This window comes from Chlorocebus sabaeus, chromosome 17 (assembly GCF_047675955.1).
Source record: "Chlorocebus sabaeus isolate Y175 chromosome 17, mChlSab1.0.hap1, whole genome shotgun sequence".
Lineage (NCBI taxonomy): Eukaryota > Metazoa > Chordata > Mammalia > Primates > Cercopithecidae > Chlorocebus > Chlorocebus sabaeus.
The window spans coordinates 58,522,844-58,549,415 of NC_132920.1; the positions used below are offsets into that span (position 1 = coordinate 58,522,844).

The 26,572-nt window shown below is 36.5% G+C and overlaps 1 protein-coding gene across 2 annotated transcripts in view; it reads right to left on the reverse strand.

Annotated features, from left to right (window-relative positions):
• The window catches only part of HMGCLL1 (3-hydroxy-3-methylglutaryl-CoA lyase like 1), a 148,188-nt gene extending 123,579 nt beyond the window's left edge, over window positions 1-24,609 (reverse strand). Inside the window, exon 1 of one of the 2 annotated variants that reach the window (XM_008013669.3) lies at window positions 24,365-24,609. In XM_008013669.3, coding sequence (XP_008011860.3) covers window positions 24,365-24,472 — 108 coding nt within the window. In that variant the 5' untranslated portion in view covers window positions 24,473-24,609. The remainder of the gene's footprint in view (window positions 1-24,364) is intronic. The other variant, XM_073006078.1, reaches the window with a different exon arrangement.
• Between the last annotated feature and the right edge of the window lie 1,963 nt (window positions 24,610-26,572).

Here is a 26,572-nt window from a genome sequence, read left to right on the forward strand (position 1 = left end):
CTTCTAGGCCTTCTCAGTAGAACTAACTACTCTAGTATCTGCTATCCAGGTAGAAACTACTACCTAAATTCAGGTATTTACCACCAATGATTGACTCTATTCTGTAAGAAAAAATCCATTTTCTATCCCTGGTATAATGAAAAATTATATTACCACTCTGTACCTCATTTATTCATCTATAAAAGAAGGAGGTTACAATAGCTAAAAAGAGTTGTGGCAAAGCCACACATAGTGCTATATGTATATATGTGATGACCATTATACAGATAATAGGTACAGAAGATTATTTTTGTTCATTTATTCATCTACTTACTACTGACTGGACATTTAACATGTGTAAGACCCTGTGCTAGAACTTGGTCAAAGAAAGCCTATTTGGATACAGAGATTAATTTTGAAGGAGATACCCTAGTTAAAATATTCCTAAATTAAAGCGTTAGTTTATTTAGCAGCTTTGTTTCCAATAGCTCTACTGAAGCAAATCTTAGATAGGTTTGAAAAATGATGTTATAGGCTGGGTGTGGTGGCTCACACCTGTAATCCCAACAATTTGGGAGGCCAAGGCGAGCAACTCTTGACCTGAGGTCAAGAGTTCGAGACCAGCCTGGCTAACATGGTGAAACCCCATTTCTACGAAAAATACAAAAAATTAGCCAGTCGTGTTGGTGCGTGTCTGTAATCCCAGCTACTCAGGAGGCTTAGGCAGGAGAATCAATTGAAGCTGGGAGGAGGAGGTTGCAGTGAGCCGAGATCGCGCCATTGCACTCCAGCCTGGACAACAAGAGCGAAACTCCATCTCTCTCTCTGTCTCTTTCTTTCTGTCTCTCTCTGTCTCTCTCTATATATATACACATATATATGTGTGTGTGTGTATATGTGTGTGTGCATGTATATACACGTGTGTGTGTATATACATATATACGTATACACACAGACACACACACATATATGTAATTAGCTGGGTGTGGTGGTGCATGCCTATAATCCCAGCTACTCGGGAGGCTGAGGCAGGAGAATCGCTTGAACCCGGGAGGCTGAGGCAGGAGAATCACTTGAACCCAGGAGGCAGAGGTTGTGGTGAGTCGAAATTGGGCCACCACACTCCAGTCTGGGTGACAGAGGGAGACTCCATCTCAAAAAAAAAAGAAAACAAAACATGATGGTATAGCAGGGCATCCAGAGTGGTGATGAAAAACTCTAGAGACAAACAACCTGGCTCTACCGTGTACTGATGAAAAAACACAAGAAAATATTTCAGTCTTCCTCACTCTCCTCTGTTAAAAGTGGGAATCCTAATAGCACTTAGCCCATAGTCTGTTTTAAGGATTAAATGAGAATGTGTATACAAAGCATTTAGCACGGTGTTCAGTGAAGAGTTAATACTTCATCCATGTTTGTCGCTTCCCTTTTTGCAAGGCTAACTTGAAGACATGGGACATTTTTTTCTGGTATTTTGCAAAAAGGGTAGCTTAAATTATTCCATTTATCATTTTAAAATATAACTGCTTGTTTAAAATTTGCAATGAAAGGAATCATTGTTGATAGTAGAGCAGATTACCTTACACAGTTCTTGCCACAATCAAAATAATACCTGGAAATTATTCAAGTTCTTTCAGCAAGGAGCTCAAAACACTTTGGAGACATTATCCCATTTTGGAACCTGCCAACAATTTTATCCACCTCCAGTGCTGACAACATCAACTCCACCCATCCTGTTCCACTTGGCAATGTCAACCTCAGTTTGAACCTTTGAGGGGCAACAGAGGGGCACTCACTTCAACATGAGGATAAATGAGAGCTCGTATTCAAAACCTGGTTCAATAATGCCATAAGTGAATACAGGGGGCACAGATAGTTACTTGCTAGAAATGTTTATATGGAAAAAATACTAATGTAAAAAGCAAATTAAATACATTAATAATTCTGATTGGCATCATATGCTTAGAGGCAAGAGTATCAAAAAAGTCATATCTTCTTCATAAGCTAGGCTTTAATTTCTTCTTTCACCCCAGGGAGTTCCTTTTTAAATTCAAAACATAGTTTTGGGGTATAAAAAGATCTAAAAATTTTAATGCATATCCTCTTGCAGAATATGGAGCTGGCAGATGAATAGTTAGACACTGACATCACAGGATAAGGTTTGAGTTGACCTGCACCCTCAAGCAAAAGAGACTTCATGATTCCTTTAAGCAACCCAGTTATTCATTTATTCATCATTCTTGGGGTACACTAGTGATTCTAATTGCCACTATAGTTAATGCAATGAAAACACTTGATCTCAAAGTGTATCAGAATTTTCAGAAACCATAATATTTGGGACATTCAAATTACAAGGGCAATGAAATATACTGAGAACAATCCCAGCAGTAGAGGGGGACTTAGGCATTTTGAGGAAGCTATGCCAATACACAGGACCCCGTTAGGCACCACGACCAGGGTAGGGGTCCTTCTTGCCCAGGTTTAAGGGGTTTGTTCTAAGATGGATCCTTAATCCATTCCTCTACATTCTGTCCTCCCACAGACTTCCTGTTCTTTGGAAATACACATGAACTCATCTTTGATTCCTCTCTTCTTTTCATATCCTATATCAGATCTATCAGCAGATCATGTTCTATCTTTAAAATAATTATTTCTTACTTAGATAACTGCAAGAACATTATAAGCAATCTCTCTACTTCCACTCTTGCCACCTCCTCTGCAAGGCAGAAAGCAGCCTTCCTAGTACTTTGAAAACATCAACCAAATTACATCACTTCTCTGTTCAATATCCTCTATAACTTTCCATTTCCCTCAGAGAAACATCCAAAGTCTTTGCCATGGCCCTGGAGGCTCCCGTGAACTTACGTCTTACCACCTTTCTGATGCCTTCTACCACTCATCCTTTGCCTCTGTTGAAGCCACACTGAATTATTTGCCATTTCTTGAACACCTGAGCATTTGCATTTGCCCCTGTTGGACTGTTCTTCCCCTACATATATCTGTGGTTCACTTCCTCACTGCCTACAGGGGGTCTGCTCCTTAAAAATAATCCATAAAATAATATCAAAAAGTCAACAACAACAACAAACCCACAACAAAAAGGAAACTTCATCTCTACTCCCCTTACTCTTTATTATGCTTCTAGCACTCTTCATTAGCATGTTATATATGCATCTATTTGTTTATTTCCTGTCTCTTCTCTTCAACTAAGAGGCTTTGAGGGCTCTTAATTTTGTGAGGTTCACTGCTGTGTCCCAGTCTTTAGAACTGAGCCTGGTGTATAGCACACACTCAGTAAACACTTATAGAATAAATAAATGGGTATAATTCATCCAATCAGAGTTCAAAGAAGTGATGAACTTTCTGTCAGCCACTTAATGAAGGATGTTCATATTCATATTATGGCTTTGAAAACTAACAAGAATTCACTATACATAGTGTGCTCTGATATTCTGGGGAAGACAAGTAGAATCATTATTTGCATATTAGTTATTCAAGGGAAGCCTTCACAAACACTTGGAATGGGAGCTGCGTCTGGTGAGGAAATGTCGACAAAAGGAAGGTTGAATGCCTGGATCACTGCTCTTTTAATCAGTAGGTCCCATGGTCTAAAGGAATACATGTGTTTCTGTTGTGGGGGTTCTTTTGGGCAGGATGAGGTAGAGTTGAACATTTCCATTGGTATTACTGGCCATAATAAAGAGATCACTTGGACTCGGGAAGGGGAACATCACACACCGGGGCCTATCATGGGGAGGGGGGAGGGGGGAGGGATTGCACTGGGAGTTATACCTGATGTAAATGACGAGTTGATGGGTGCAGCACACCAACATGGCACAAGTATACATATGTAACAAACCTGCACGTTATGCACATGTACCCTACAACTTAAAGTATAATAATAATAAATAAATTAAAAAAAAAAAAAAAAAAAAAAAAGATTTTTGACCCTGAAGGCCAGTATGCAGGATCTTTGGGGGATTCCCTAAACTGGAAGGAGAAAAGTTGGGATATTTGTTAGCGGCATCAATTACCAAAGGCCCAATGGAGTTCTGTGACTATTGATAAGCTATTAAAAATCTCATCAAATTAATTTGATGAGGCCTGGCAGACAGCAGTGAACAGGACAGATAAAAGTCCCTGTCTTCACAAACTTACAGAAAATAGCAAAAAATGATAATGATTAAAATATATACTATAAGTGTTATAAAAACAAAGAAATCAAGTAAGGAGGAGAGGAACTAGGGGAATAAGAAATAGGTTGACATTTTACATAAGAATTGTGTTTTGAGCAAAGAATAAAACGAAGTAAGTGATGGGGATGGGTACAAAGCTATACAGACATCCTGGGGAACAGCCTTCTAGTCAAGGGGTCAGCCAGCACAATGTTCTGTGAATTGATTGAGGGAAATGTGCCCAGGGTGTTAACTGTTCTAGCAAGAACCAGAAGAACAGTGTTAGATGGGGAAGAGTGAGCAAGGAGTAAGGAAATAGCAAATTGGTATTTGAAGTGTAAGGAGGGCCTGGGTAAAGATTTTTGTTCCCAGGCAGATGGAAAGCCACTAGAGGGTGGGCTCGGGAGCAGGGGGATGCTATGATCTGACGTACATTTGACTGTGCTCACTCCGGGGATTTTATAGAGAATAGACTGAAAGATGCCAGGGCAAACACAGGGAGAGTAAAAAATAGGAGTTCATAGAAATAATCTAGATGAGAGGTGACAGCCGATTGTTGGGTACAAGGGCCAAGGGGAGACCCTAAGAGTACATTAACTTTTCACCCTGAAAAAATAAGTCTCCTGACTCCCAGGCTGAGCAGGGCAGATGCGTACCTTGCGTCTTGATTTCCCTTGGAAGTTTGATGTAAAATGCATAGAAAGTCAGAATACTTATGAGAGGGAAATAGTCCCAAATGTAATAAAAAGTAAAATAAATTGTTAAATGTATTCAAAACCTGCTTCTCAGTTAAACACTTTCCTCCCTTCTCCCAGAATACTATTAAATATTTTCCTAGACGCTTTCTCACACTTTATAAAGATAGATTCAATCACCCTAATGATACCAATATTTTGCTGTCTCCATTTTATTCCCAAGAATCCCCAAACTGAGAATTCATCTACATATACTAATTTATACTACATAGTCTTATACAAAGATTTATTCGTATTTTTTTTTCAGCCACTAAGCTTTAAAGTATATGGTTGTCTTTAATATGATCCTACTTAAGGGGATGAGCCTTTAATCCAGACACTAACTTATTCTGCCTTCCTGCCTGTAACATCTAACATCAGGCTGGTACACTGCAAAATAACCGCACTTCAGGTTGCCTGGCAGCGCGTCTGTGCTCCTAGGCGGTGCTTGTCATCAGCAACCCCAGCTCTGCTCTCAGCCATATCTAGATTGCTTCTCACTCACTGACCCCTCACTTGGCTTTGCTTTCTAACACACTGACCTTTCCCAGCCCCGATTCTAATTAAAACTTGTATTTTGTTTCTTTAGGGCTCTGTACCCAGCTGATGAGGTTACTACTGGCTTTATTATACTTTCCTTTCCAGGTGGCCTATTTCATTTTAGAGATACCATATTTTGAACCCCAGAGGTGTCTCTAATGTTGGGAATGTGAGCAGGCTGGTGAGGGGTGGTCTGGGGCCACTGAATTTCTAATCCTTCTTAAATCACGTCATGTGTGTATTTGCTCATTCCATGTAAACCTAAATCTAGCCCTGCTTAAACGTTCTCCGTATACAAGGGGGAAGGGGGTTAGCAATAAATTATGTTGCCTGTCTAGAGTACAGCTGGTACCCATACTGTACTTAAAAGTACTTCATGTACTTGCAGGCTGTGCCTAATTTGTTCCACAACCTTCTATCCTCAAGCTGAACAAGTGAGAAACAGGATACTTAGATAAAAGTTTAGGTTTAGGTCTGTCTAAAATACTGGTGCCTTACTCAGGCTTGGTTGAAAACTAGCTACAGAACCCCATCATGCTTCAGGCTCCATTTAAATGGAGACAGGGAATTAGGAAAGGTCCACAAAATGATTAAAGCACATCTTATAGGTAGGACAAGCAAGGCTAAAACATACTGGAAATGTGTAACCAGAAGGGTAGAAAACTAACATGCAAATTTATAACTTAAATGTGCAACTTAGTAGGTTGCCCTACTAAGGTTAATTTTTCTGTCAAATTTTATTTAACATAGGATTGAATTTAAACTGTAGGTTGAGGACAAAAGCTTCTTAAAGTGAGGGCCATTAAATACTTACGGGTTATTGTTAAATGAATGCACTAACACTTTTTAAAAGTAAGGTGGTTATACATCTCTGTTTGAGGTGGTCCTGGTTTATAACTGGTTTTGGAGGGTAATTAATCCTATCCCTATATTCTCTCATTATGTCTTTGTTTGGACTATATATTACTTGATTGTTCCACTTAAATTTGCTATATGCATTTACTCTGAAAGAATGCAGGCTTAACGATTTTACACTTCCATTCCAGCTCTCTCAGAATCCATAGCTTTCACAGCGACAGAACAAGATCACTGTATCTGGCTCTGCTTCTAGATCTCATAGTCCTACCATGTGAATATGATGGCCAATAACAATCACAAATAAGCAGAGCCACTGCTCCAAGAATCCCTTAATCCCATACATAGGCCATCCTGGAGACCGAGCCTTTTCCACTTTCTTTTCCAGAGGGTGAGCTCTGGGCAAACATGTGAAAAAAGAACTTCGTTTTCAACCTGCTTCCCCCAGAGCTGCTCCTTGGCTCTTTAAAACAATTTTCTTTCTATCCCTTAATGGTTCCACCATGACCAGAAGTATCCAAACTGCTACTGTTTCCAAATCTTAATACAATTCATCTAACCTTGTTCATAATCTGTCAGGACTATGATTTTGGTTATCTAAATGCGATTTTCACCCCAAGGTAGCCATTATGGAAAGGTAGGCATTTCCATACCTTTCATTTAGCAATGGATCCAACCCTAAGACATATTTTAGCAGACACATTTTGACTTCTCAGAGGCACTTAATGAAACAATCACCCTAAGGGAACGCCAGTCTAAAGAGACAGAAAAGCAGCAAAGCTGGACAGGAGGAGAAGCCAGAGAGTTATTTAAATAAAATTAAAGGAGATTTTTTTGTTCCCCCCAAAAAGTCCACAAAAAAGTTTTGCCCCCCTAAGTTTTAGTGCAGAACAAATACTACAAATATAGTCCTTTATTTAATTTGCCCAAATTTATTTGTCTCTAAATGTGCCCAATTAGCTTAACATTTCCTTATAATCAAGAAAAAGAGGAGCCTTCCTAGAGATTTGACCAGAAAGTTAAGTCTATCTGGCAGAGACTACTATGAACACAAATAGGTAAAACTCTGCTACCACCCCCACATCTGGGTGCGACCATTCAAGTGATTTCTGGACAATGGAGTGAAGCAAAGTCATGTTACTTTCTGAGTCAAGTGGTAGGAAGTGGATGTCTCCTCCCATGGTCTCTTTTCCCAGCAAAATGGAAATGACCTAGAAGAGAGCAGGGGCATAAGAAGGAGCCTGGGTCCTGGAATGACCAGATCATTCACACTGGACTTGAGCAAAAATTCACCTGCAATTATTATAAGCCACAGAGAATATGGGGTTGTGTGTTACAGAGTTTAGACATACTGGCTAATTAAATCTGATTCTTTGATGTGCAGAGATTGAATCTTGTGTTTGCAATATCTCCATACATTTAAATTAAAAGACCTCTCAGGGATGATTATGAAGGAGGACTGGGGCTGGAGAAGAACACTGGCTTCCATAATGCTGCCTTACCTTTCTGTGTAATTTCTCACTTTTCCAGATGCTCAAATGTCTGGCATCAAGAAGAAAAGCATAGATTCAGAGTTTAACTTCATTTTGTTTTTAAAATAAACATGAACCTTTAAGGAAAAAATAAACTACTTCTTATATCATCTAAACATACAGCTTTGTTTATATATTCATTCATTCATTCCTGTATTCACTAATTCATTCGTTCATTCACAATTGAGAGTGGAAATTGTCATCCGGCAAGAAAAATGAGTCAGAAGACATGATTGTTCACAAGAAGAGTAAAACAAAATTTTTGTTCAAAGTAACTTAAATCAACACTGCTGCAGTATAAGTAAGTTATCAAACTTCTAAAGCAAAACCACTCACTTGATCAAAGCCTTGGATTTCCATTTCCAAAGGCCAGTGCTTTCTTAGGACTTTAAAGTCGGGCCAATATAACTAGAGTAAAACTATAAAGGTGTAATGGCAGGATGTCTTTCCAACTCTAGGAAATGATGCACAGTGGCTCTGAATAACTCAACATCATCACTGTCCTTTACTATTCCAGAAAAATACATCCCAGTATATTCTGTATTATGTGAATCTCATGTTCTGTTTCATGTGATACCTATAAGCTCTTCTGTCCCAATTCCAATTCCTTTTTTTTTAAGTTCAGCTGTGATCTAAAGTTCATTCTGTTAAGTCTTTTCCATAATCCCTCCGTTCCATTTTATGTATACACCTTCAGTGCTTCCTTCCCTCCCTCACATCCTAACACCTTCATTTAATCGCCTCTTAATCATTTGCCTGAAAAGTAAACCTTCCAGTCACTTATTGTTTCCTTCCAGATGCTGCTGTTGAATGACTCCCCAAGGGCTTCACCTAACATTCCATCCATGTTCATTTGGCTGTGCAGACTGTGATTCCAGCACACCAAAGCTTTTAAGCTCTTTCTTTCCAAGAAAACTCATAGCTAACACCATTATTTCCTCACAAAAACAGCTAACATCTGCAGACTGAAACACCAAAACAAAGAAAAAAAATTTGCACACTTCTGCTAAACTTGGATGCAAACTTTATCAGCCATCTTAGACAATAAATCAATGTTCTGCTTTTCAATTTCTAGTAAAAAATAAACCACAGTGGTTGATGTCAATTTCCCCTCAAAGGAAGAGTTAACAAACAGGTTATAAGTGAACTAAGCCTCTATTTGGAAAACTAATCTCTAACACAATTCATCAGGTTGTTCAATTATGTTTAATTTTATTCTGTATAATAATAGTTCATTTCAGCAGCATTATTTAGTCAATTCACTAAAATATCCCTGCATACTATATATTATAAACAAATAGTATGTAATGTTTATCAAAATTATTTATTCCCAGAATATTCTCAAATTAATAACAACTTGGAATATATCTAAACTACATTATCGTACAAAAAAATCATCTTTAAAACTTTGATCCTTTTTGTCCTACAATCTCAGGAAATTCAGATTCCTTATCTAAAAGAAGGAAATAGGGCCCTACAAGTAAAACTGAGAAAAGAAACCCAAGCTGCTAATTCCCAGCTGTTTGCTATATAGATCATAAGGCCCTTTATGGACTTATTTGAGAATATTTGTGTTATAGTTTATAATTTTTTCCATCATTTAGTTTACTGGATGCTGAGAAGATCTACCTGGAATGGTCTGAGTGAAGAAAGATAAATCATTTTCACTCAAAAATGAGAGTGGTATGAAATGAAATGAAAGAAAATGAAAGAAGAAATTAGAAAGTGCTCCCCCAACTATGGATTTAGAATAGACAGTAACACAAAAACTGGAATCTAAATTTTTATATTAGCTGCATTATACTGATAGAAGAATTGTTTAAATCAATTTTACAGCTGATAGTGGAGATTCTACCCTATCAATGCCTTCTCATACTTACCCAATTTTCAGTGGTTTCTCTCGTTTCCCATTATACCAATCTCATACACAAATGTCCTTAATTGCTGCAGTTCCTAATTTCTCTTTGACCAACTCATTACTTCCCCTTGAGAGCTCTAACTCCAAGAAAAAAAAAGCTTTGCTATACTACCATTTACCCAACAATAGTAAATATGTTCATATATAAATATATATATTCATATACATAAACCTACATACATAAAGACACATTCATATACTCACAAACATATTTGGATATGGATGCTGTCAATTTCAGTGGATATGTGTATATGCACACACATGGTGATATATAAGAGCAAGAACAAGTCTATAAGCAATAAATGTTTGCTTTTATGAAAATTATAACAACTAAAATTTATAAACACTTAGAAAATATCCAAATGCTTAGTTGATAACTAGTAAATCTATTTTCCCAACAGAAGTTTTCCAGGAATTTTCATATGTATATGAAGTTTACATTACACAATATTTGGTATGAATGTAGTAATACATTTTACATAAATTTGATCTTTTTGATGACTTTGAGTCAACTATTCTCCTATTAGTAACAACTTGGAATATATCTAAACTACATTATCTTACAAAAATCATCTTTCAAACTTTGATCCTTTTCGTCCTACAATCTCAGGAAATTTGGGTTCCTCATCTAAAAGAAGGAAATATCTAAACTACATTAGAGGCTTAGTTCACTTATAACCTGTTTGTTAACTATTCCTTTGAGGGGAAGTTGAAATCAACCACTGTGGTTTATTTTCTTACTAGAAGTTTAAAATGACTTATGAATTTTGTAAGGAAATTTTATAGACTGAAATTATTTTGCTATTTGATAAAGAGGAGTTAGTATTATTCTAATCAGATAATTTTCCAGATTCCTATTAATAATACTCTATTAATGGTTAATATAGTATTTTGTATATCATATATTATTTCATTTGTCCCATATGATGTAAGTTGCAAACTGAGAGCAAGTATGTTAAAATAATACTGCTGCCCTTATATAACACTTTTTAATTAAGACAAATGATTGACATTTTATTTAATAAATTATCACTATATCTTTCCCAACAAAAGGTCAACATCTTTACACTTTCTTCAAAGAGCAAGTAGATTTAAGGGATCCAGCTCTCTAGAGATGAGTGTGCAAGCTTTATGTTCCATCTTTCTTAGTTCAAGCTTTCCTTTCAATATTTTCTAGAACATACATTTAGCAGAATTATATTAAATTAAATATTAAAATATTGTCATAAGGGAATGGGGGCTAAGTGATAGCAGACATTCATGAGTGAAACCTTGAATAACTACATCTGTTCCTCCACAGGTCTTGAAAATGTCTTTTAGACACAGTCCTAAAACTTAGGCAAGCAGAGTTCCAAATTACTCTCAGCTTTAACATTTGACCAGGCCCACAGTTTTCTGCAAAATGCAAAGTTTGAACTGTCTCATATCATTTTAAAAATTAAGGAGTTATCAGCCCTTACATCAAAATTCTCAAAAGTAGAAATTGTGTCTAACAAAAATAAGATTCATATTTTGACTTCAACATTTACCTATGCTCAGCTTCTATTTCACAGTGAAATAAATACGAGATTGAGTAAAGAATTTAAAAAGCGAATGCCAGACTCTGTACACCCAGTGGGTTACAGATGTATGAAAGTGGTGGCAGAGAGCCACTCCACTTCCTTCAAGATCCAAAAACATTTGGAAGGAAAACTCAGAAGGAAAAATGTCTGACAGACATGTTCTCTTTGGGGCTTCCTGCCTCATTGTTTGCCAAGCTTCCTAGACCCTCTTGCTTCTTAATAAAGTTCACCAAAAAGACTTTATGAAATGCTGATTTCATAGAATAAAACTTGTGTTAAAGGCGTTTTTATGTAGTTGAAGTTTTCTGCCATCTGCATTTCTCTACTTCACAAAATCAAGGAAGCGTGACTTGGAAAGTTACAAGCATAAGGTGACATTTGAGGCGCTTACTATTGGTGGAAAAAGAAGCCCGAACACTGAATCCTAAACCGGAGACCATAGCTTAGACATTGCAACAGAGAAGCTGCTTAACCCTGAGGGGATCATTATACCCTTCAATGTTTCTACTCCTTCTCCTGTAAACGAGTCATGTGAACATGCATATTGTGCACTGTGTGAATTAATAGAAACACAGATACAGAAAAGAAATGAAAAGTTGGAATCTAATTTCTCCGATCTTTACAACAGTAGCCAAGAAAAGAAACAAATAGGCTTTTAAATTTTCTAAAAACGCCACCAGTATTTAAAAGTAGGCATTATAGTCTAATATGAAAAATCATAAATAAAAACTAAAGCTACTAATTTTACTACTCAAAGATATATTTGATGTAATTAAATGCATATTTTGCCAATCAGAAAGGCACTTAATTTGGCTAAAATCACCTGAAGTTTAATACCAGAAATGTTGGCTATATTTACTTCCATAAACATTTAATGACGACCTAAGTGTTTATGTCCTTGGGATAACAGAAAACTAAATAAAATATAGCCACACCCCTTAAACAGACCTCAACATAGCAGTGCAAATATTATACATTTAATAAAGAGATATTTCATTCTATTCAACTATATTGTAAAGGGACTATGAAGAAAACAAGGACGGGTATCCTAAGTACTATGAAGTACTGAGGTTGGACCCTGGGAGAGGTGAAGGATACAAAAGAAATACAGTCTCAATACTTTTAAAAAGTGAGTGAACCTCCAAGCTCATCAAATTTGAAAGAAAAGATATACAACAATTTATAAGATTGTAGGGTAGGCCGGGCGCGGTGGCTCAAGCCTGTAATCCCAGCACTTTGGGAGGCTGAGACGGGCGGATCACGAGGTCAGGAGATCCAGACCATCCTGGCCTACACGGTGAAACCCCGTCTCTACTAAAAAATACAAAAACTAGCCGGGCGAGGTGGCGGGCGCCTGTAGTCCCAGCTACTCGGGAGGCTGAGGCAGCAGAATGGCGTAAATCTGGGAGGCGGAGCTTGTAGTGAGCTGAGATCCGGCCACTGCACTGCAGCCTGGGCGACAGAGCTAGACTCCGTCTCAAAAAAAAAAAAGAAAAAGATTGTGGAGTCTTAAAATTATTTTTTGTAAAGTGATAGATTAGATAGATGGATGAATATAGATAATAGTTACAGATTTATACGCATTCTATACACATAAACACACACACACACACAACTAAATGAATAACTCCCATGATTTTGCTCTGTTAATTCCACCAAAATCATCAACCATCTTGCTCTGAATAGAAATGCCTTCTATCTCTCTGAATCCCACCTGACCCTCACATCCACCTTCACCACAAAGATTACTATTGTTATCACTAATTGAATTAAGCTGAATTAAAACAAGTTTATAGGCTTGTGTTTTTAAATGAATTGCAAGAAACAATTGCAAGGAAAAAAATAAACGTGATGTAAATAAACAGCAGAATGGAAAAACGAGCTTTCAAAGGAACACAGCAATGAAGAATGAAAATGTGGCCTGGGCCATGCCCTTGAGATAGAAACTCCAGGGGTTCTGTTTCTCATAATACTTTGCCCCTCCTCTTCCACAGTGATACTTACAGTCCTGCTAGCATTAAAGTGCCAGAACCCAGCTCTTCTTCTCTCTCAACCAGGGAAGTAAACCTCAGTTCCCTGTACTAAAATGTATTTGGAACTCACAGCTCTGGTCCCTTCATTATCGCTTAGAAACCATAGCTTTTGTTTGTTTGTTTATTTATTTATTTATTTTTGAGAGAGTTTCTATTCTTATTATTACTTGGCAGTCATATAAACTACGTGGTGGAAGAAACATTTTAAAAATATAAACCTCCATGAATCTAAATAATTCTAAAAATCATCTTCACATAAAATTCTTTTTATGGTCTGATTTTGGAATGAATGTTTTGGGAACAAGATTCACTAATCGGTATTATTTTCTATAAGAAAAAATGTAAAAATTGGCTTGTAAATATGGCTACAGCTGAGAGGTGAAATTAAGGACACCTGAGTTTTCATTTAGGACTAAATTCTGATCACTTAGGAAAAGGAAGATTGTCCAAAAGGGAAGCTGGCAACCTTCTGGCAATTTAAAGATAATTTCCTGCTTGCTGAATGATAATGAATGATTAGTCTCCACCCTGTTGAAAAATAAGCCAAAGTTCAGAAATGGTCTCATTTAAATATCCCTATGTAATTGTTCATGAACGATAATAAAATCAAACATCTATAAGCACAGGAAGATAATCTTGATGCCCGAGGAAGCTAAGCATATTAATAAATAGTACAAATTCTGTTTAAAGGCATTCAAGTTTACTTATATTTTAACTGCAGTTTCAACCAAACAAAATATTTCAGAGCTTATACTGGGCTCACCTAGGCTGCTAATTTGCAACTCCTACGTAGACTAACAATACGCAGTCAGAACAGTGGTAGGAAACTGGGATTCTAAACTTTGTTTGCATTATTAGGGCTTTAAGCAGGCTGGACAATCCCTTTCAAATATGAATTTCTATAAAAATGATAGCCTCCAATATACAATTTTGCTTTGTATCTTTTAAAAAAAACATGGGTCGTATGAGAGTGACCCATGAAGTTATGGGTTTGCACAGTCTAGCCCCTTGATTAGGGAAAGTAAAACACACACACACACACACACACACACACAAAGCTAAACTTGGAAGGGGATAGACACGGAAAGAAGAAAGGGTCAGGGAAAGTTACAGCACAGAGTGAATAAGCATAAAGAAAGCCAGAAGACTTGGAGGAGCTCAGAGCTAATGAAAAAAACAAGAACATAGAGTAGGGGGAGGGAAGGATGTGAAAGCCAGCTGGAATCTGAGAAAGCAAGGAATACAGGAGCCAACAGAAATCCAAGGACAGAACGTATTGAAGATTGAAGGGAACAGGAAATTTATTGGAAACCAAGTTGTTTTTCCTTTTGTATCCAATGCAATTCTATTCCACGCAGAACTCTAGTCTCAACCTCAAAAAGGATAGAAGGGAAGTCAAAACTCATAGCAGTCTTTTTTCATGGGTAGGAGCCAGGAGCTCTGGAAAGACAGATTAGAGGAAACATGACCCTTGACAGCAGATATAGGGGTAGAGGAATAGCAGCACCATCCAACACAGTGTTTACTAAAATTGGGTTAAGTAGAAGTAAAGATAATTGGGCTCCAACTCAGAGCTACTGAATCAAAATTTCCTCTATATTTAATAAACACTTTAGGTGACTGTTATCACAAGAAAAGTTTAGGAAGCACTGGTATCACGGTAAAAATTGCAGGCTTTAGAATTAGAACTGCCTGAGTTTAAATCCTAGGTCTGCAGTTTATTAGCTATTGATCATAGGCACATTTTTTTTTAACCTTTCTGAACCACAGTTACTAAATCTGTAAAATGGATTATTGTAAGGATTAAATGAGTTATTGGATGTAAACAGGTAGTGCCAGGTTCATATTGAGCATTCAGTAGTGGTAGCTGTATAGCTACAAAAATCTTTATAATAAGCAACTCATACTAAATAACATATGTGACTTGATTAAAAATAAAAAATAAGAAGGGTATAAACTGGGTATATCTCTTATGAAACACCAAGGAACACACAGAGACCAAGACACACTGCCCTGGGATTCTGGCCTTGTTCTCAGCATGCACTAGCCAGCCATTTCCCTTCAGGAATCAAAATGTGAACAGCCTTAAGCTTTCCTTCAAAAGTGCATGTAAGTCAAGTCAAATTAAAGGTGGCTTTAAAAGCTAGATTCTTCGTGTTTCAGAGATAAGGACTCTCTTAAAATGCAGTAAACCCAGGACTTGGCCGAGGATGAGATACCCAAAAAGACTCACAGCTACCTCAAGACTACCAAGATTTACTCACTTGATAAGTCACCTTATTTTACAGTCCAGCTTTCTTTACTCATTTCCCAATATATTATTCCCAAGAATCGTCTACTCCTTCTGTAGAACCCTGCACAGTTCTCTGACTTTCCTGTTATAGTAAGATTCAAGTCTTCTTTATTTTTCCAGCTGTAAACTCAGCTTCATACTTAAAAAGTTCTACCACATTCTCAGTCTCTTTACTGAACAGTCCTATTATCTCCTAGTCTTAAATGAGGTCTCAATTACCCTCGAGGATAAGGCACCTCTCCTCTAACCCTCTCAAGGAGAGACTGCTTAGTCTCCTATTCTTTGCTTAGTGACTAGAATTAAAGAAGGCATCTTTAATTTCCATTACTTCTTGAAGACTCCCACTTCTTTTTTTTTTTTTTTTTTTTTTTTGAGGCGGAGTTTCGCTCTGTCGCCCAGGCTGGAGTGCAGTGGCCGGATCTCAGCTCACTGCAAGCTCCGCCTCCCGGGTTCACGCCATTCTCCTGCCTCAAGACTCCCGAGTAGCTGGGACTACAGGCGCCCGCCACCTCGCCCGGCTAGATTTTTGTATTTTTTAGTAGAGACGGGGTTTCACCGGGTTAGCCAGGATGGTCTTGATCTCCTGACCTCGTGATCCGCCCGTCTCAGCCTCCCAAAGTGCTGGGATTACAGGCTAGAGCCACCGCGCCCGGCCACTTCTTTTTACTAATTTAAAAGGCCGTGCTTTTGGAATCCAAGTGATTTGGCCATATAGTCTTTATCCCTGCTTGATGATTGGTATCCTTCATATATCAAGGCCATTAGAACTTCTTTCACCATCATTCCCTTCATCCCAAATCCTGACACCATTCTGCAGTGTATTCAATGTCCTGGTGGACCTTCCATCCAATATTTGGTTTTCAGTGAAATTCATCAGACTTTTACTCCATTCTGACCATAATCTATATGGTCATAAAAGGGGCATATTATTGCTTGTGGCAGCTCACTGTTAAGTCTGTGACCACAAATACTGCATTAGTCCATTTTATGCTGCTGATAAAGACATACCTGACACTAGCTAAATTAGAAATAAAAAGAGGTTTAATGGATTCACAGTTCCATGTGGCTAGGGAGGCCTCACAATCATGGTGGAAGGTGAAAGGGACGTCTTACATGGTGGCAGGCAAGAGAAAATGAAAGCCAAGCGAAAGGGGAAACCCATTATAAAGCCATCAGATCTCATGAGACTTATTCACTACCACGAGAACAGTATGGGAGGAACACCCCCATGATTCAATTATCTCCCACCAAGTCCCTCCCACAACATGTGGGAATTATGGGAGCTACAACTCAAGATGAGATTTGGGTAGGGGACACAGCCAAACCATATCAAATACCTATCCTTTTAACTTTCTAACTTTATTGTGCTCATGATTCAATCTTTAACCTCAAGTAAAAATTACAAGTCTTTGGAACTCCCTGCCTTCACCTCAACTATTAGAAGCTTTACATCAACAAAAAGAATCATGGTAATACGCCTGGTACATGTTATTTGAAGAATCATCGTGTAATAATGAAACAATCTTTTTCACAAGATAAGTGAATTCATTCTTTAAAATATATATTTTGCTCTAAACAATAGTATTGATATAACTGTAAAATAAGAAAGCTGAAAAGGCATAAACAACCTTAAAAATAGGAAATGTAAAATAGTGAGTGAGCCTGATAGATATGGCAGAAAGTAGGATAAACATAATAGTCAGATCAAACATGATTAAAGTTAAATTCATCTAATTAAAGCTAGAGAGTAATCATATAAGCAGCTTATAAGACATACATTTAAAGCAAAACAATAGAGAAATGGATATGTATAGTCTTAAAGCACTTATTTTTTAAAAAGACTAAAATCAAGTGAGCTAAATGTTTAAAGAAAATTAAAATATTAGTCTAAAAAAGGTAGAGAATAATTTTTTAAAAAAAGAAATCAGTTGCTAGCACATCATCCATATGCATAAACAGATACAAACATATACAAACAGTCAAGAGGATAAACAAGCCTACAAGATGCTTCTGAGTAAAGTGATAAACTGTAGGAAGACTTATAGAGAGAGAAAGAGAAAGAGAATGTACCCAAATCAGAAAGAGACAATGCAAAAGATTGAAAAGAAAGGTAAATAATAACAAGAAAATACTTTTACCAACTTTATGCTAATAAAATGAAAAGATTTAATATACATGTATGTCAACAGAGATAAAATATTATAAAGGAACTACTTTAACAAATTTTATTAAACTATTTTATTAAACTATCAAAATTTTATTAAAGTATATTACACATAAAGAGGGAGTAAGTAGTACATTGTTCTTCAAAGAGCAGATACTAAAATTGGGCATAATATTACTTTTAACATTATTTAAAATATGTATTCATTACCTTTATAACTTGTTCATCATACTAAAAACCATTTGGAATAGTCATTTTTTCCATACAATATTTTTCATGAGGCAGATAATCTTTTTATTCTTTCTCTGGAATTCAAATTGGTAATCTAAATAGCATGTATGCTACTTGGAATATAACAAGTTCAAGTGGTAGGGTAAATGAATATATTTTTACAAATTAAACTAAATTGCACAATTGGTATTTTTAAATTTAATTTCCTTATTATATAATCTTTCAATAATGGCTGACTAGCTTGTTCACAACAAACTGCTCACTGACAACTATATTAGTTAGATAAAATATTAATGAAAAACACTCATTTAATAGTCTCAGAAATTTGGTTAATGAGTATTTCAGCAACCAATATACTATGCAGGAGAAAAAAATAAAATGGTGAGCCCAACAGTCAGCATAACTTTTCTTTTGGAAGCATTTGCCAATTCTGTATGAGCCACTGAGAAGCTGAGACCATTAGATTTTCCAGGAGCCTTGCAAGGCTAGAGTGGAAATAGTTTGAATTCAGGTCTCAGCAAGGAGAAGCAACCCTGGTAAACATTTTAGGTTTTAGTTAGGACCCCTGAATGACTGCAGAATACAAAAAGTAAGGAGGAAGAGAAAAAAGTCAAGCCCTCACAAGTAAAGTAGGCTAAACCTCCTATCAGGTAAGCACTTGATTAGCTTAAAATAAGTTATCTCTACGCTTATTGTTTGACAACGCCAAAGAGAAGTCCCACCTGGGGACAGTATTATTCAGAGTCTCAAATTATGTCTATAATTATTTTCATACCAGGTGTCTAACATATTATTTAAATTTTGTAGGTATACCAGGAAGGAAAATACATAAAACAGACTAATTGGAGATCTAGGTACTGGAGTTGTCAGACATGGGATCTAAAATAATTCTAATAAATATTCAAGAATTTATAATACAATAGAGAATTGTGGCAGAGAACTAAAGCCTGTCTTTTAGAAATCATAGAAATGCTTTAACTCAAAATATAATAACTGAAATTAACTCAATAAATAAGATTAACAGCAAATTAAATGAAGCTGAAGAAGAAATTAGTGAAATGCAATATAAATGAGAAGAAAATATTCAGATTGAATATGGAGAAAAAAGAAAGAATGAAAAAATGAATTTAAGAAATAAATAAGGCTCAGAGAAAGTTCTAATATTCTTCCAATTGTAGGCCTAACTGGAGAGGATTTAAAAGGAAACAAGAAACAGAAACAACATTTGAAGCAAAAATGGTTGAAAAGCTTCTAAAATGTGAAACCCAACAAACATCAAGTGATAGATCCAAGAAATGTTGCACATCATTACCCAGATGAATACAAAAGAAAGTATGCGTAGACATGCCATAGTCAAACTATTAGAAACCAAACACAAAGAGAAAAGAATGAAAGATAAATTATCATCCAAGGACCAAAAATAAGACAAATAGCTGATTTTATTGTATCTGGCTTCCACTGTATCTGTTGAGAAATCTGCATTTTGCACTGCTATCATGTCTTTTAATTTTTTAGATAAAACTTACATTTATAGTAAATATTCATTTATACTTATAAACATTATGTATGTGTATATATATACATTAGTGTATGTGTGTATGTAATTTCAAACAAAGAAAAACTGAAAAAAATCAATATTAGTACTTTTTTTACTAAAGAAAATATTGAAACAAATACTTCCGGTTGAAGGAAAGTAATCTGAGGAAAAAATGGAGATGAAGAAAGGAGAAAAGAGAAAATACGTGCATAAATATAAATGGATATTGACTGTATACATATGTATTGTAAATATAACTTTATAGATAATATATGAAAACAAAAACATAAAAGGCCTAAGACAGAAAATGAAGTTAAAGAGTCATATTTGTATTTTTAATAAGTTACAGTAGTACTAATATATTATTTTAATAAGCCATGTTGTATGTTGATATATTATAGACAGCAATTAAGAGTATAGTAAAAAAAAAAAAAATGTATATCACTAACACATCAATTCAGGAGAAAAATGAGAAATTAAAATGCAACATGATTTCAAAAGAAGCTGGAAAAGAATAAAAAATGGTAAGGAGACAAAGAATACATGAGACAAATAGAAAACAGTATGATGGCAGTTTGGTCCCTGTCTGAAAATTCCTCCTCAATCATCCTAAGATATTTAGTAAACGTACTAACAACTACATAGTTGCAAGCTAAAAGCATAGAGTTACATTATCATCTGATTGCATTTAAACAGAAATATAATATACATTTAAATTCCAGAGACCCTTTAGCACCAAATAACTACATTGAATCATAATTTTTGCTGACAGCAAATGTAACATAAAGGATCAGAATCGAATGTAAAATAACTGTAAATTTAATCTCACATAATCTACCATTTTATTTTAGAAATATAGTAGGTTTGAAACATTGTTTATATTAGAATTTAGGTCCTTGGAAATTTTACTTTTGCAAAAGGGCATTAATACGTGAAGAGATTTAGTTATTGCTTAAGGAACACTTGAAAATCAAAGGGGGATCGCTTCAGTAGGAACCTTAAATTTAATCAAAACTTTAAAACATACCAATTAAGCCAGTTTCGTTATACTCTTTTTAATAGAGACAACTACAGAAAATAAAACATGTCCTAAGAGATAGCTTGAATTATGGAATGAGCAATTTTAACCTCTTGGTCTATTAAGGGAATTTTCTGCAAAACCATTTTCATTAGCAAAAACAGAGACCCAAATAATTTAATTAGTGGACCTGTGATAGAATAAGCCTTTCATTCATATTTACTCTCTTTACATTTGATAGTATTGTTAAACTTCCAATGTGTATATGTTTATATATGCATACACATAATATTTAATTTAATTCTAATAATTCATCAGGTATATACTATCTCTAAAATGTAAGCTGAAAAATGAAGGTCTGGCCATACTGTTGCACACAAAAAACCATGGAATAAGCTGGTAGCAGGAAAATATCAAGGTTTTCAATCTTCTATTGCATACACAGAATTATTTCAAAATACAGAATTTTCTGTCTGTTCTAACTGCAAATTATTTCGTATCACAGGAGTTAGGTTTATTCATGATTCTTTCTGCCAGATTCAACAATAGAGAATTAGTTAAGCTCTCCGCTGTCTTGACAGCCTCCAGAAACCATTTTTATCTCATCTCTCCATTAAACTACTAACAAAAAGGTAAGAGAAAAACAGTAATAATATTCACCAATTGGTGCTAAGACCAAACTCTATTTATACCATGTCCTCATTCTCACAGATTTTCTATTCACTTAGCAAATATATATCATGATGCTACAGTGTGCCAATCATTTTGATGGACCTTGAACAAATGCTAAGAAGAAGTTCATGGTCTTCATAGGTTGGTGATGCTTATGGCCTATAAGGGAAAACACGAATTCATTTGTTCATTCGACAAGTATCATTGGCCATCAAAAAGTAGCCAGACATTCTGATAAGTGTTGAGAATCCTGTGGTGAATTGCTTCCTTACTTTTACTGGGCTTAATATCTGCAAAGTAATTAAATATCAAGTAATCATGAAAATAAATATATAATGTATATTATCTATAATAAATAGGTTACTATGCAATAGAAGTCTAACAAAAGCTGCTGGCATTGAGAGTCTGGGAGAGATTTCACGAGAAGGTAACATGCAAGTTGAGGGCAGAAGATTCATTAGAAGTTAATTTGTTGAAAATAATCTTCCTAGCAGAGAGGAAAGTAAGCAAACACTGTGGTTCCAGAGAGAACACAATTTATTAGAGAACTCAAGGCCACTGTGGCTAAAGTGGCAAGAATAAAAAAGAATAACTTAAGATGATGTTACTGAGAGATGCAATGAAAAGATCATTTGAGGTTTAGAAAACCCATTAAAAGTTTTGGTGTCCATTCTTAAAAGCAATGGAAATTCATAGATGGTTTTGAAACATGGAAATAGTATTATTTTACTTGAAATAGGGAACATTTTCCAACTAGCTATATAGACAATGGATTGAAGAGGGATTCCTGGAAAGTACTACTGCAACAGTTCAGTCATACATATGAGAGATAATGCCATTTTAAAATTGATTGGTGCAGTGAAGTTAGAAAAAATATATTTGAAAGAAATTCAGTAAGTAAAATTGCAGGACTCAGTGATAATTTGGGTGTGAGGGAAATGAAAGAAGATAGTTTCTGGTGTATGGCTCATAGAACTGAATGAATTATAATGGCATTCCCTGCAATAGGAAATATTGGAGAAAGTCCAGTGTTGGAAGGAGTAGAACATTAATAAAATTTTGAAAATTTTGAGTTTGAGTTGCTTTTGAGATACTCAAGCGATGATGTCAAATGAGCAGCTGAACATCTGGACTGGAATTCAAGAGAAACACAGGAATGTAAGTCTAGAAAACAAATGGTACACAAACAGCAACCAAATCAGTGAGTGTAGATTGTCACTCACACTCACACTAGGAAGAGTGTAAATAGTGATGGGGCATCTGGATATTTACCCAGTGGATACAAGCCACCGAGCCTGCCAAGGAGACTGAGAATCCGGAGACAGGGCTGAAAGTAGTGAAGGTTTATTAGAACAGAAATCTAGGAAGATAAGTTTCAAAAAGTCAAGTGTCAGATGTCAGTGCTGCTGTGAGTTCAAATAGGATGAGATAGAAAAAATTACAATTCAACAGTATTGGAACTAAAACAGAATTATTTTTAAAAATTCCTGATAACACAAAAAGAAGCATAACTCTGGAGGGAGCAAACGGCTGAACCAAAAATATATATATTTTTAAATTTGTACTTGAGAGACAAATAAGAGTTTTCTAGGCAACTCAGTTGGTGGCTAAAAAGGTAATATCTAGAGAAGGCTAATATTTCTTCAGAAAGGGCCAAAAAAGTCATTAAGCTGATGAATGTTCCAAACTTTTATTTCTCGGGAATCCTAGTCATTTTCATTTAATCTGCTTCCATATCTTAATAGGGCAAAAAAGACATCCTTACCTGCAGCCAATCTTCTATCATTGTCCATAAAACCCACAAAACGTGTAAATCAGAAAATAAAGAGGGAGAGAAAAATAAAATATTCACTCAAGAAGAAAAGTCATATAAAGTCTCAGACTTAGGAAATATAAGTTAATGGTTCCTGATTAAATAACAGACTGAATTTAAAAAGTCAAGAACATGAAGATAAAATTACATCACGAAAGTCAAAATAGAATGTAGGAAAATTAAATAGACATGTTAACATGGGGGAAGACAAAGGATAACTTTCACCTCTACCACTATCATCAACAGGTTTTGAGTTAGATGACCATGGCCATCTTTTAAGTAACGAGAAATAAAATATCTTCTAAAGACTGAATTCCAATTTATAGCGATAAGATTGCAATTTCACATATGATACACCAAACTGAGAATACACAATAGAAAATTAATATCTTACATTAGAATAGTTGGTTTAAATCCACATGGTACAATTATGCTTACTGACTAAAATATTACAATAACAGAAGTTATTTTGTTCACTAGTCAAATCAGAAATAATCTTGCATCCAGCACCTGTAATTCAACAAGAAGTCCTCATACTTCCCGTCCTTTATTCCATGTTTCAACATTTTCATAACGATTATCAGTTATTTAATATTTTGTGGAATTTTAGATTTTCAGCTTTTTTAAGGAAAAAGTTAATTTCTTTATACACCTTTTCTTTATTTATCTGACACTGGTTGAGAGTGCATTAAATCATAAGTATATGAATAATATTAAGTTGCCTATTGTCTTAACATGGCCTTTCAGGAACAATGTGGGAATAAATTTTAGTCTGAAAGTGCTGTTATTTACACTTTCTTTCAAGTTTGTTGAAGCACAGATACATTCGGGATAATTAATGCTCTGATGGACTATTTCAACCTACTGTGTCTTCTTAACCTTCTACCGGTTTCATTCCTTTTCTGCCTCACATTGTGACAAATTTGTCCTCTTTGTTACACAGTACAAGGAGCACTGAGAATAAGGGCAGTACCCTTGAAGGAATACCTGTGAATACAAATTGTATTACGTAATGCATCCCTTTCCAGGAAAAGACAGAGAAGGAATTCTTTCCTTTAGGCGACCAGCAAATGGTCACAGGCAGGGATTTTGCTGGGTCTGATCTGTAGAGGCGGGTCGATATATTCACCGAAGAGAGATAATGGGAAACCTTTTAAGGGGTGCGGCCTAACACGACAGAACCGCTGCGGGAAGGGTCCTGGGGTGAGGAGGTGACATAAAGGGAGCAGAGCACCAAGAGGATGCAGGGAGAGAGGCTGGCTGTCAGTGCGCATGAGGGTAGGGACACCCTGGGCCGCGAGGTGGTACCTGCGCGGGGTCGAGCGCCCCTGCCACTGAATCCCCGATCCAGAGATGCTCCCGGAGAAGCTGTTGGTAGCTGAGGCAGTGCTTCACCGCGGATGGCACATTCCCCATGGCGAAGCCTGGGGCGGCAGTCGGGAGGGGAGGGAGACTGGAGGAGGATGAGGGGCTGGCACTGCGCTGGGAAACTACGCCAGCTCGGGAGCGCGCACCTCCTGTGCACGGGCTGTGAGGACCAGCGCTGTTCCGCGCACTGCGGCGGCGCCGAGAGGGCGGGTAGCAGGGCGTGGCAGGTGGCCGCGCCCGGGGCAGCGGGTGCGCGGGGCACCTGCGGGAATCGACAGAAATACCGGACGCCTGAACAGGAGAGAAAGGAGCTGAGCCAGAGGATGTTCAGGGGTGGCTCTTTTTCTGCACTACACTGAGCGCCCAGGGCTGACTGTATCTTCACATGCCCACCTACTTCTCACCTGTCTCAGATCAGAAAAGGGGTCTAAAATAAAAGGAAGGGGCATAAGTGTTTGTGTTGATGAGTTCGTTCATTCTCAGCTGCAGCCTTGGGTGCTCAAGTGTAGATTTGCCCACCGTTGAGCTCACGGAGTTTATGCTTTATAACAATAAGCTCTATTTAAAAATGTTTTTGAGGCAACTGGCAAGGTTAAAACATATGCAACAGTTTAATAAAAAGGAAAAGGTAGTCTTAAATTAGGTTAGATGTCAGAGGTACTCTCAGAGGTACGTTTCTAAATGAGAGTAAGCTGTCAGTAAGTTGGTGCTGCAGTTAAGCGCTGAAATGGAACTGCGTGTTTAAGTCTCATGGCACAAAAATTATTAAAGCTCTAAGGACTAGATTTATCTAAACGGAAAATTCTAAACAAGTTCTTAGGATATTAGAATTGGAGACATTTTTAGTGGAAGAGAGGGTTTGAAAAATAGCCTTCGAGCAGACCACCGGCCTACCTTCCCCACCCTACTTTCACATGCACACTTATGTGTATTGTCACAGCCTAATACTCTTCACAGTGGGTTCAGTGGTTTGCAGCTAAAATGACATAGTCATTAAGAATAGTCTCGTGTGGGGTACCTAGGGTCTTCCGGAGACACAGCCAGGATGTCCATGGCCAGGAATACCCATCGGCCCTGCTGGCTGTTGGAGCAAATGTAAACCCGGAGCCAACTGATGCACACCTTAGGATAAACACACAGAAGAAATTTACCATTCAAAGTCAAACCATCCTTACCACTTGTGTGTTGCATGGGTGGGGGTTTGGGGGCGGGCAGTGAGACTTCCACAGGTAATAAAAATAAATGGGTTCAGGGAGGAAAAAGACAAAGAGTGGAAAGGAAATCATGTAGATCCTTCGGTAAAACTGCACTAGAAAGGGCAAAGAGAATGAGGAGGTCATAGTCTTCTCACAGTTAACCAAGGATGTTTAACCTGGAGAACATTCTCTGAACCACTGAAGTGAAGTTATGCAATCCCTGGATGCGCTTAAAACTCTGTAAAGCACCAAAACTCCGGTTGTTGCTTACCTAAGCATGACTATCATATAGGTGTACATCCATAGAGCTAAATTTATTAGCTGTACTAGCAGAACTCAGCTGTTAGTTATTTTTCCACTGCGAGTGAAATGGACCATACTGGTTACAGCTATGCTTCCTATCATTTTTCTCTATGTATTGAAATTCTGCAACAGGGAGCATGATATTTAAAATAATTTTAAAAGATCCAACTTGAATAACAATAGTTTAGCAAGGCAACCTTCATAATGGAGTCAACAATCATTCCAAACCTCAAAAAGGATTGGCAATTAAAATTAAAATGAAGTCTAAACTTTTGGAGAATAAGACCTCTAAGATAAGTCAGATATGATATGATCTTCTGCTACTAAGAACAAGAACATTTAGGGAAAAAAAAACTTTACTGCTTAATCATTTTCTAAATTAAAAAGGTCTGAAGAAAATTTCATATACCAATTAGTTGACCATAGCAATATGTGTTTTTTAGGGAAAAAATCTTATAAATATGGAAGTTTTTTAAAATTTTAATTCATATCATATGGAAAATGTTATGACCTCAAATTTTTAAACAAAATTTTTACGAATGCCAAAATCACAAAGGCCAAATATCTTAAGAATGTTGAATCTAATGAATAAACAGGAGTTAAAATAGATGTGCTTTTAGTGGTAAGTACAGTTTGATGTTAATTTATG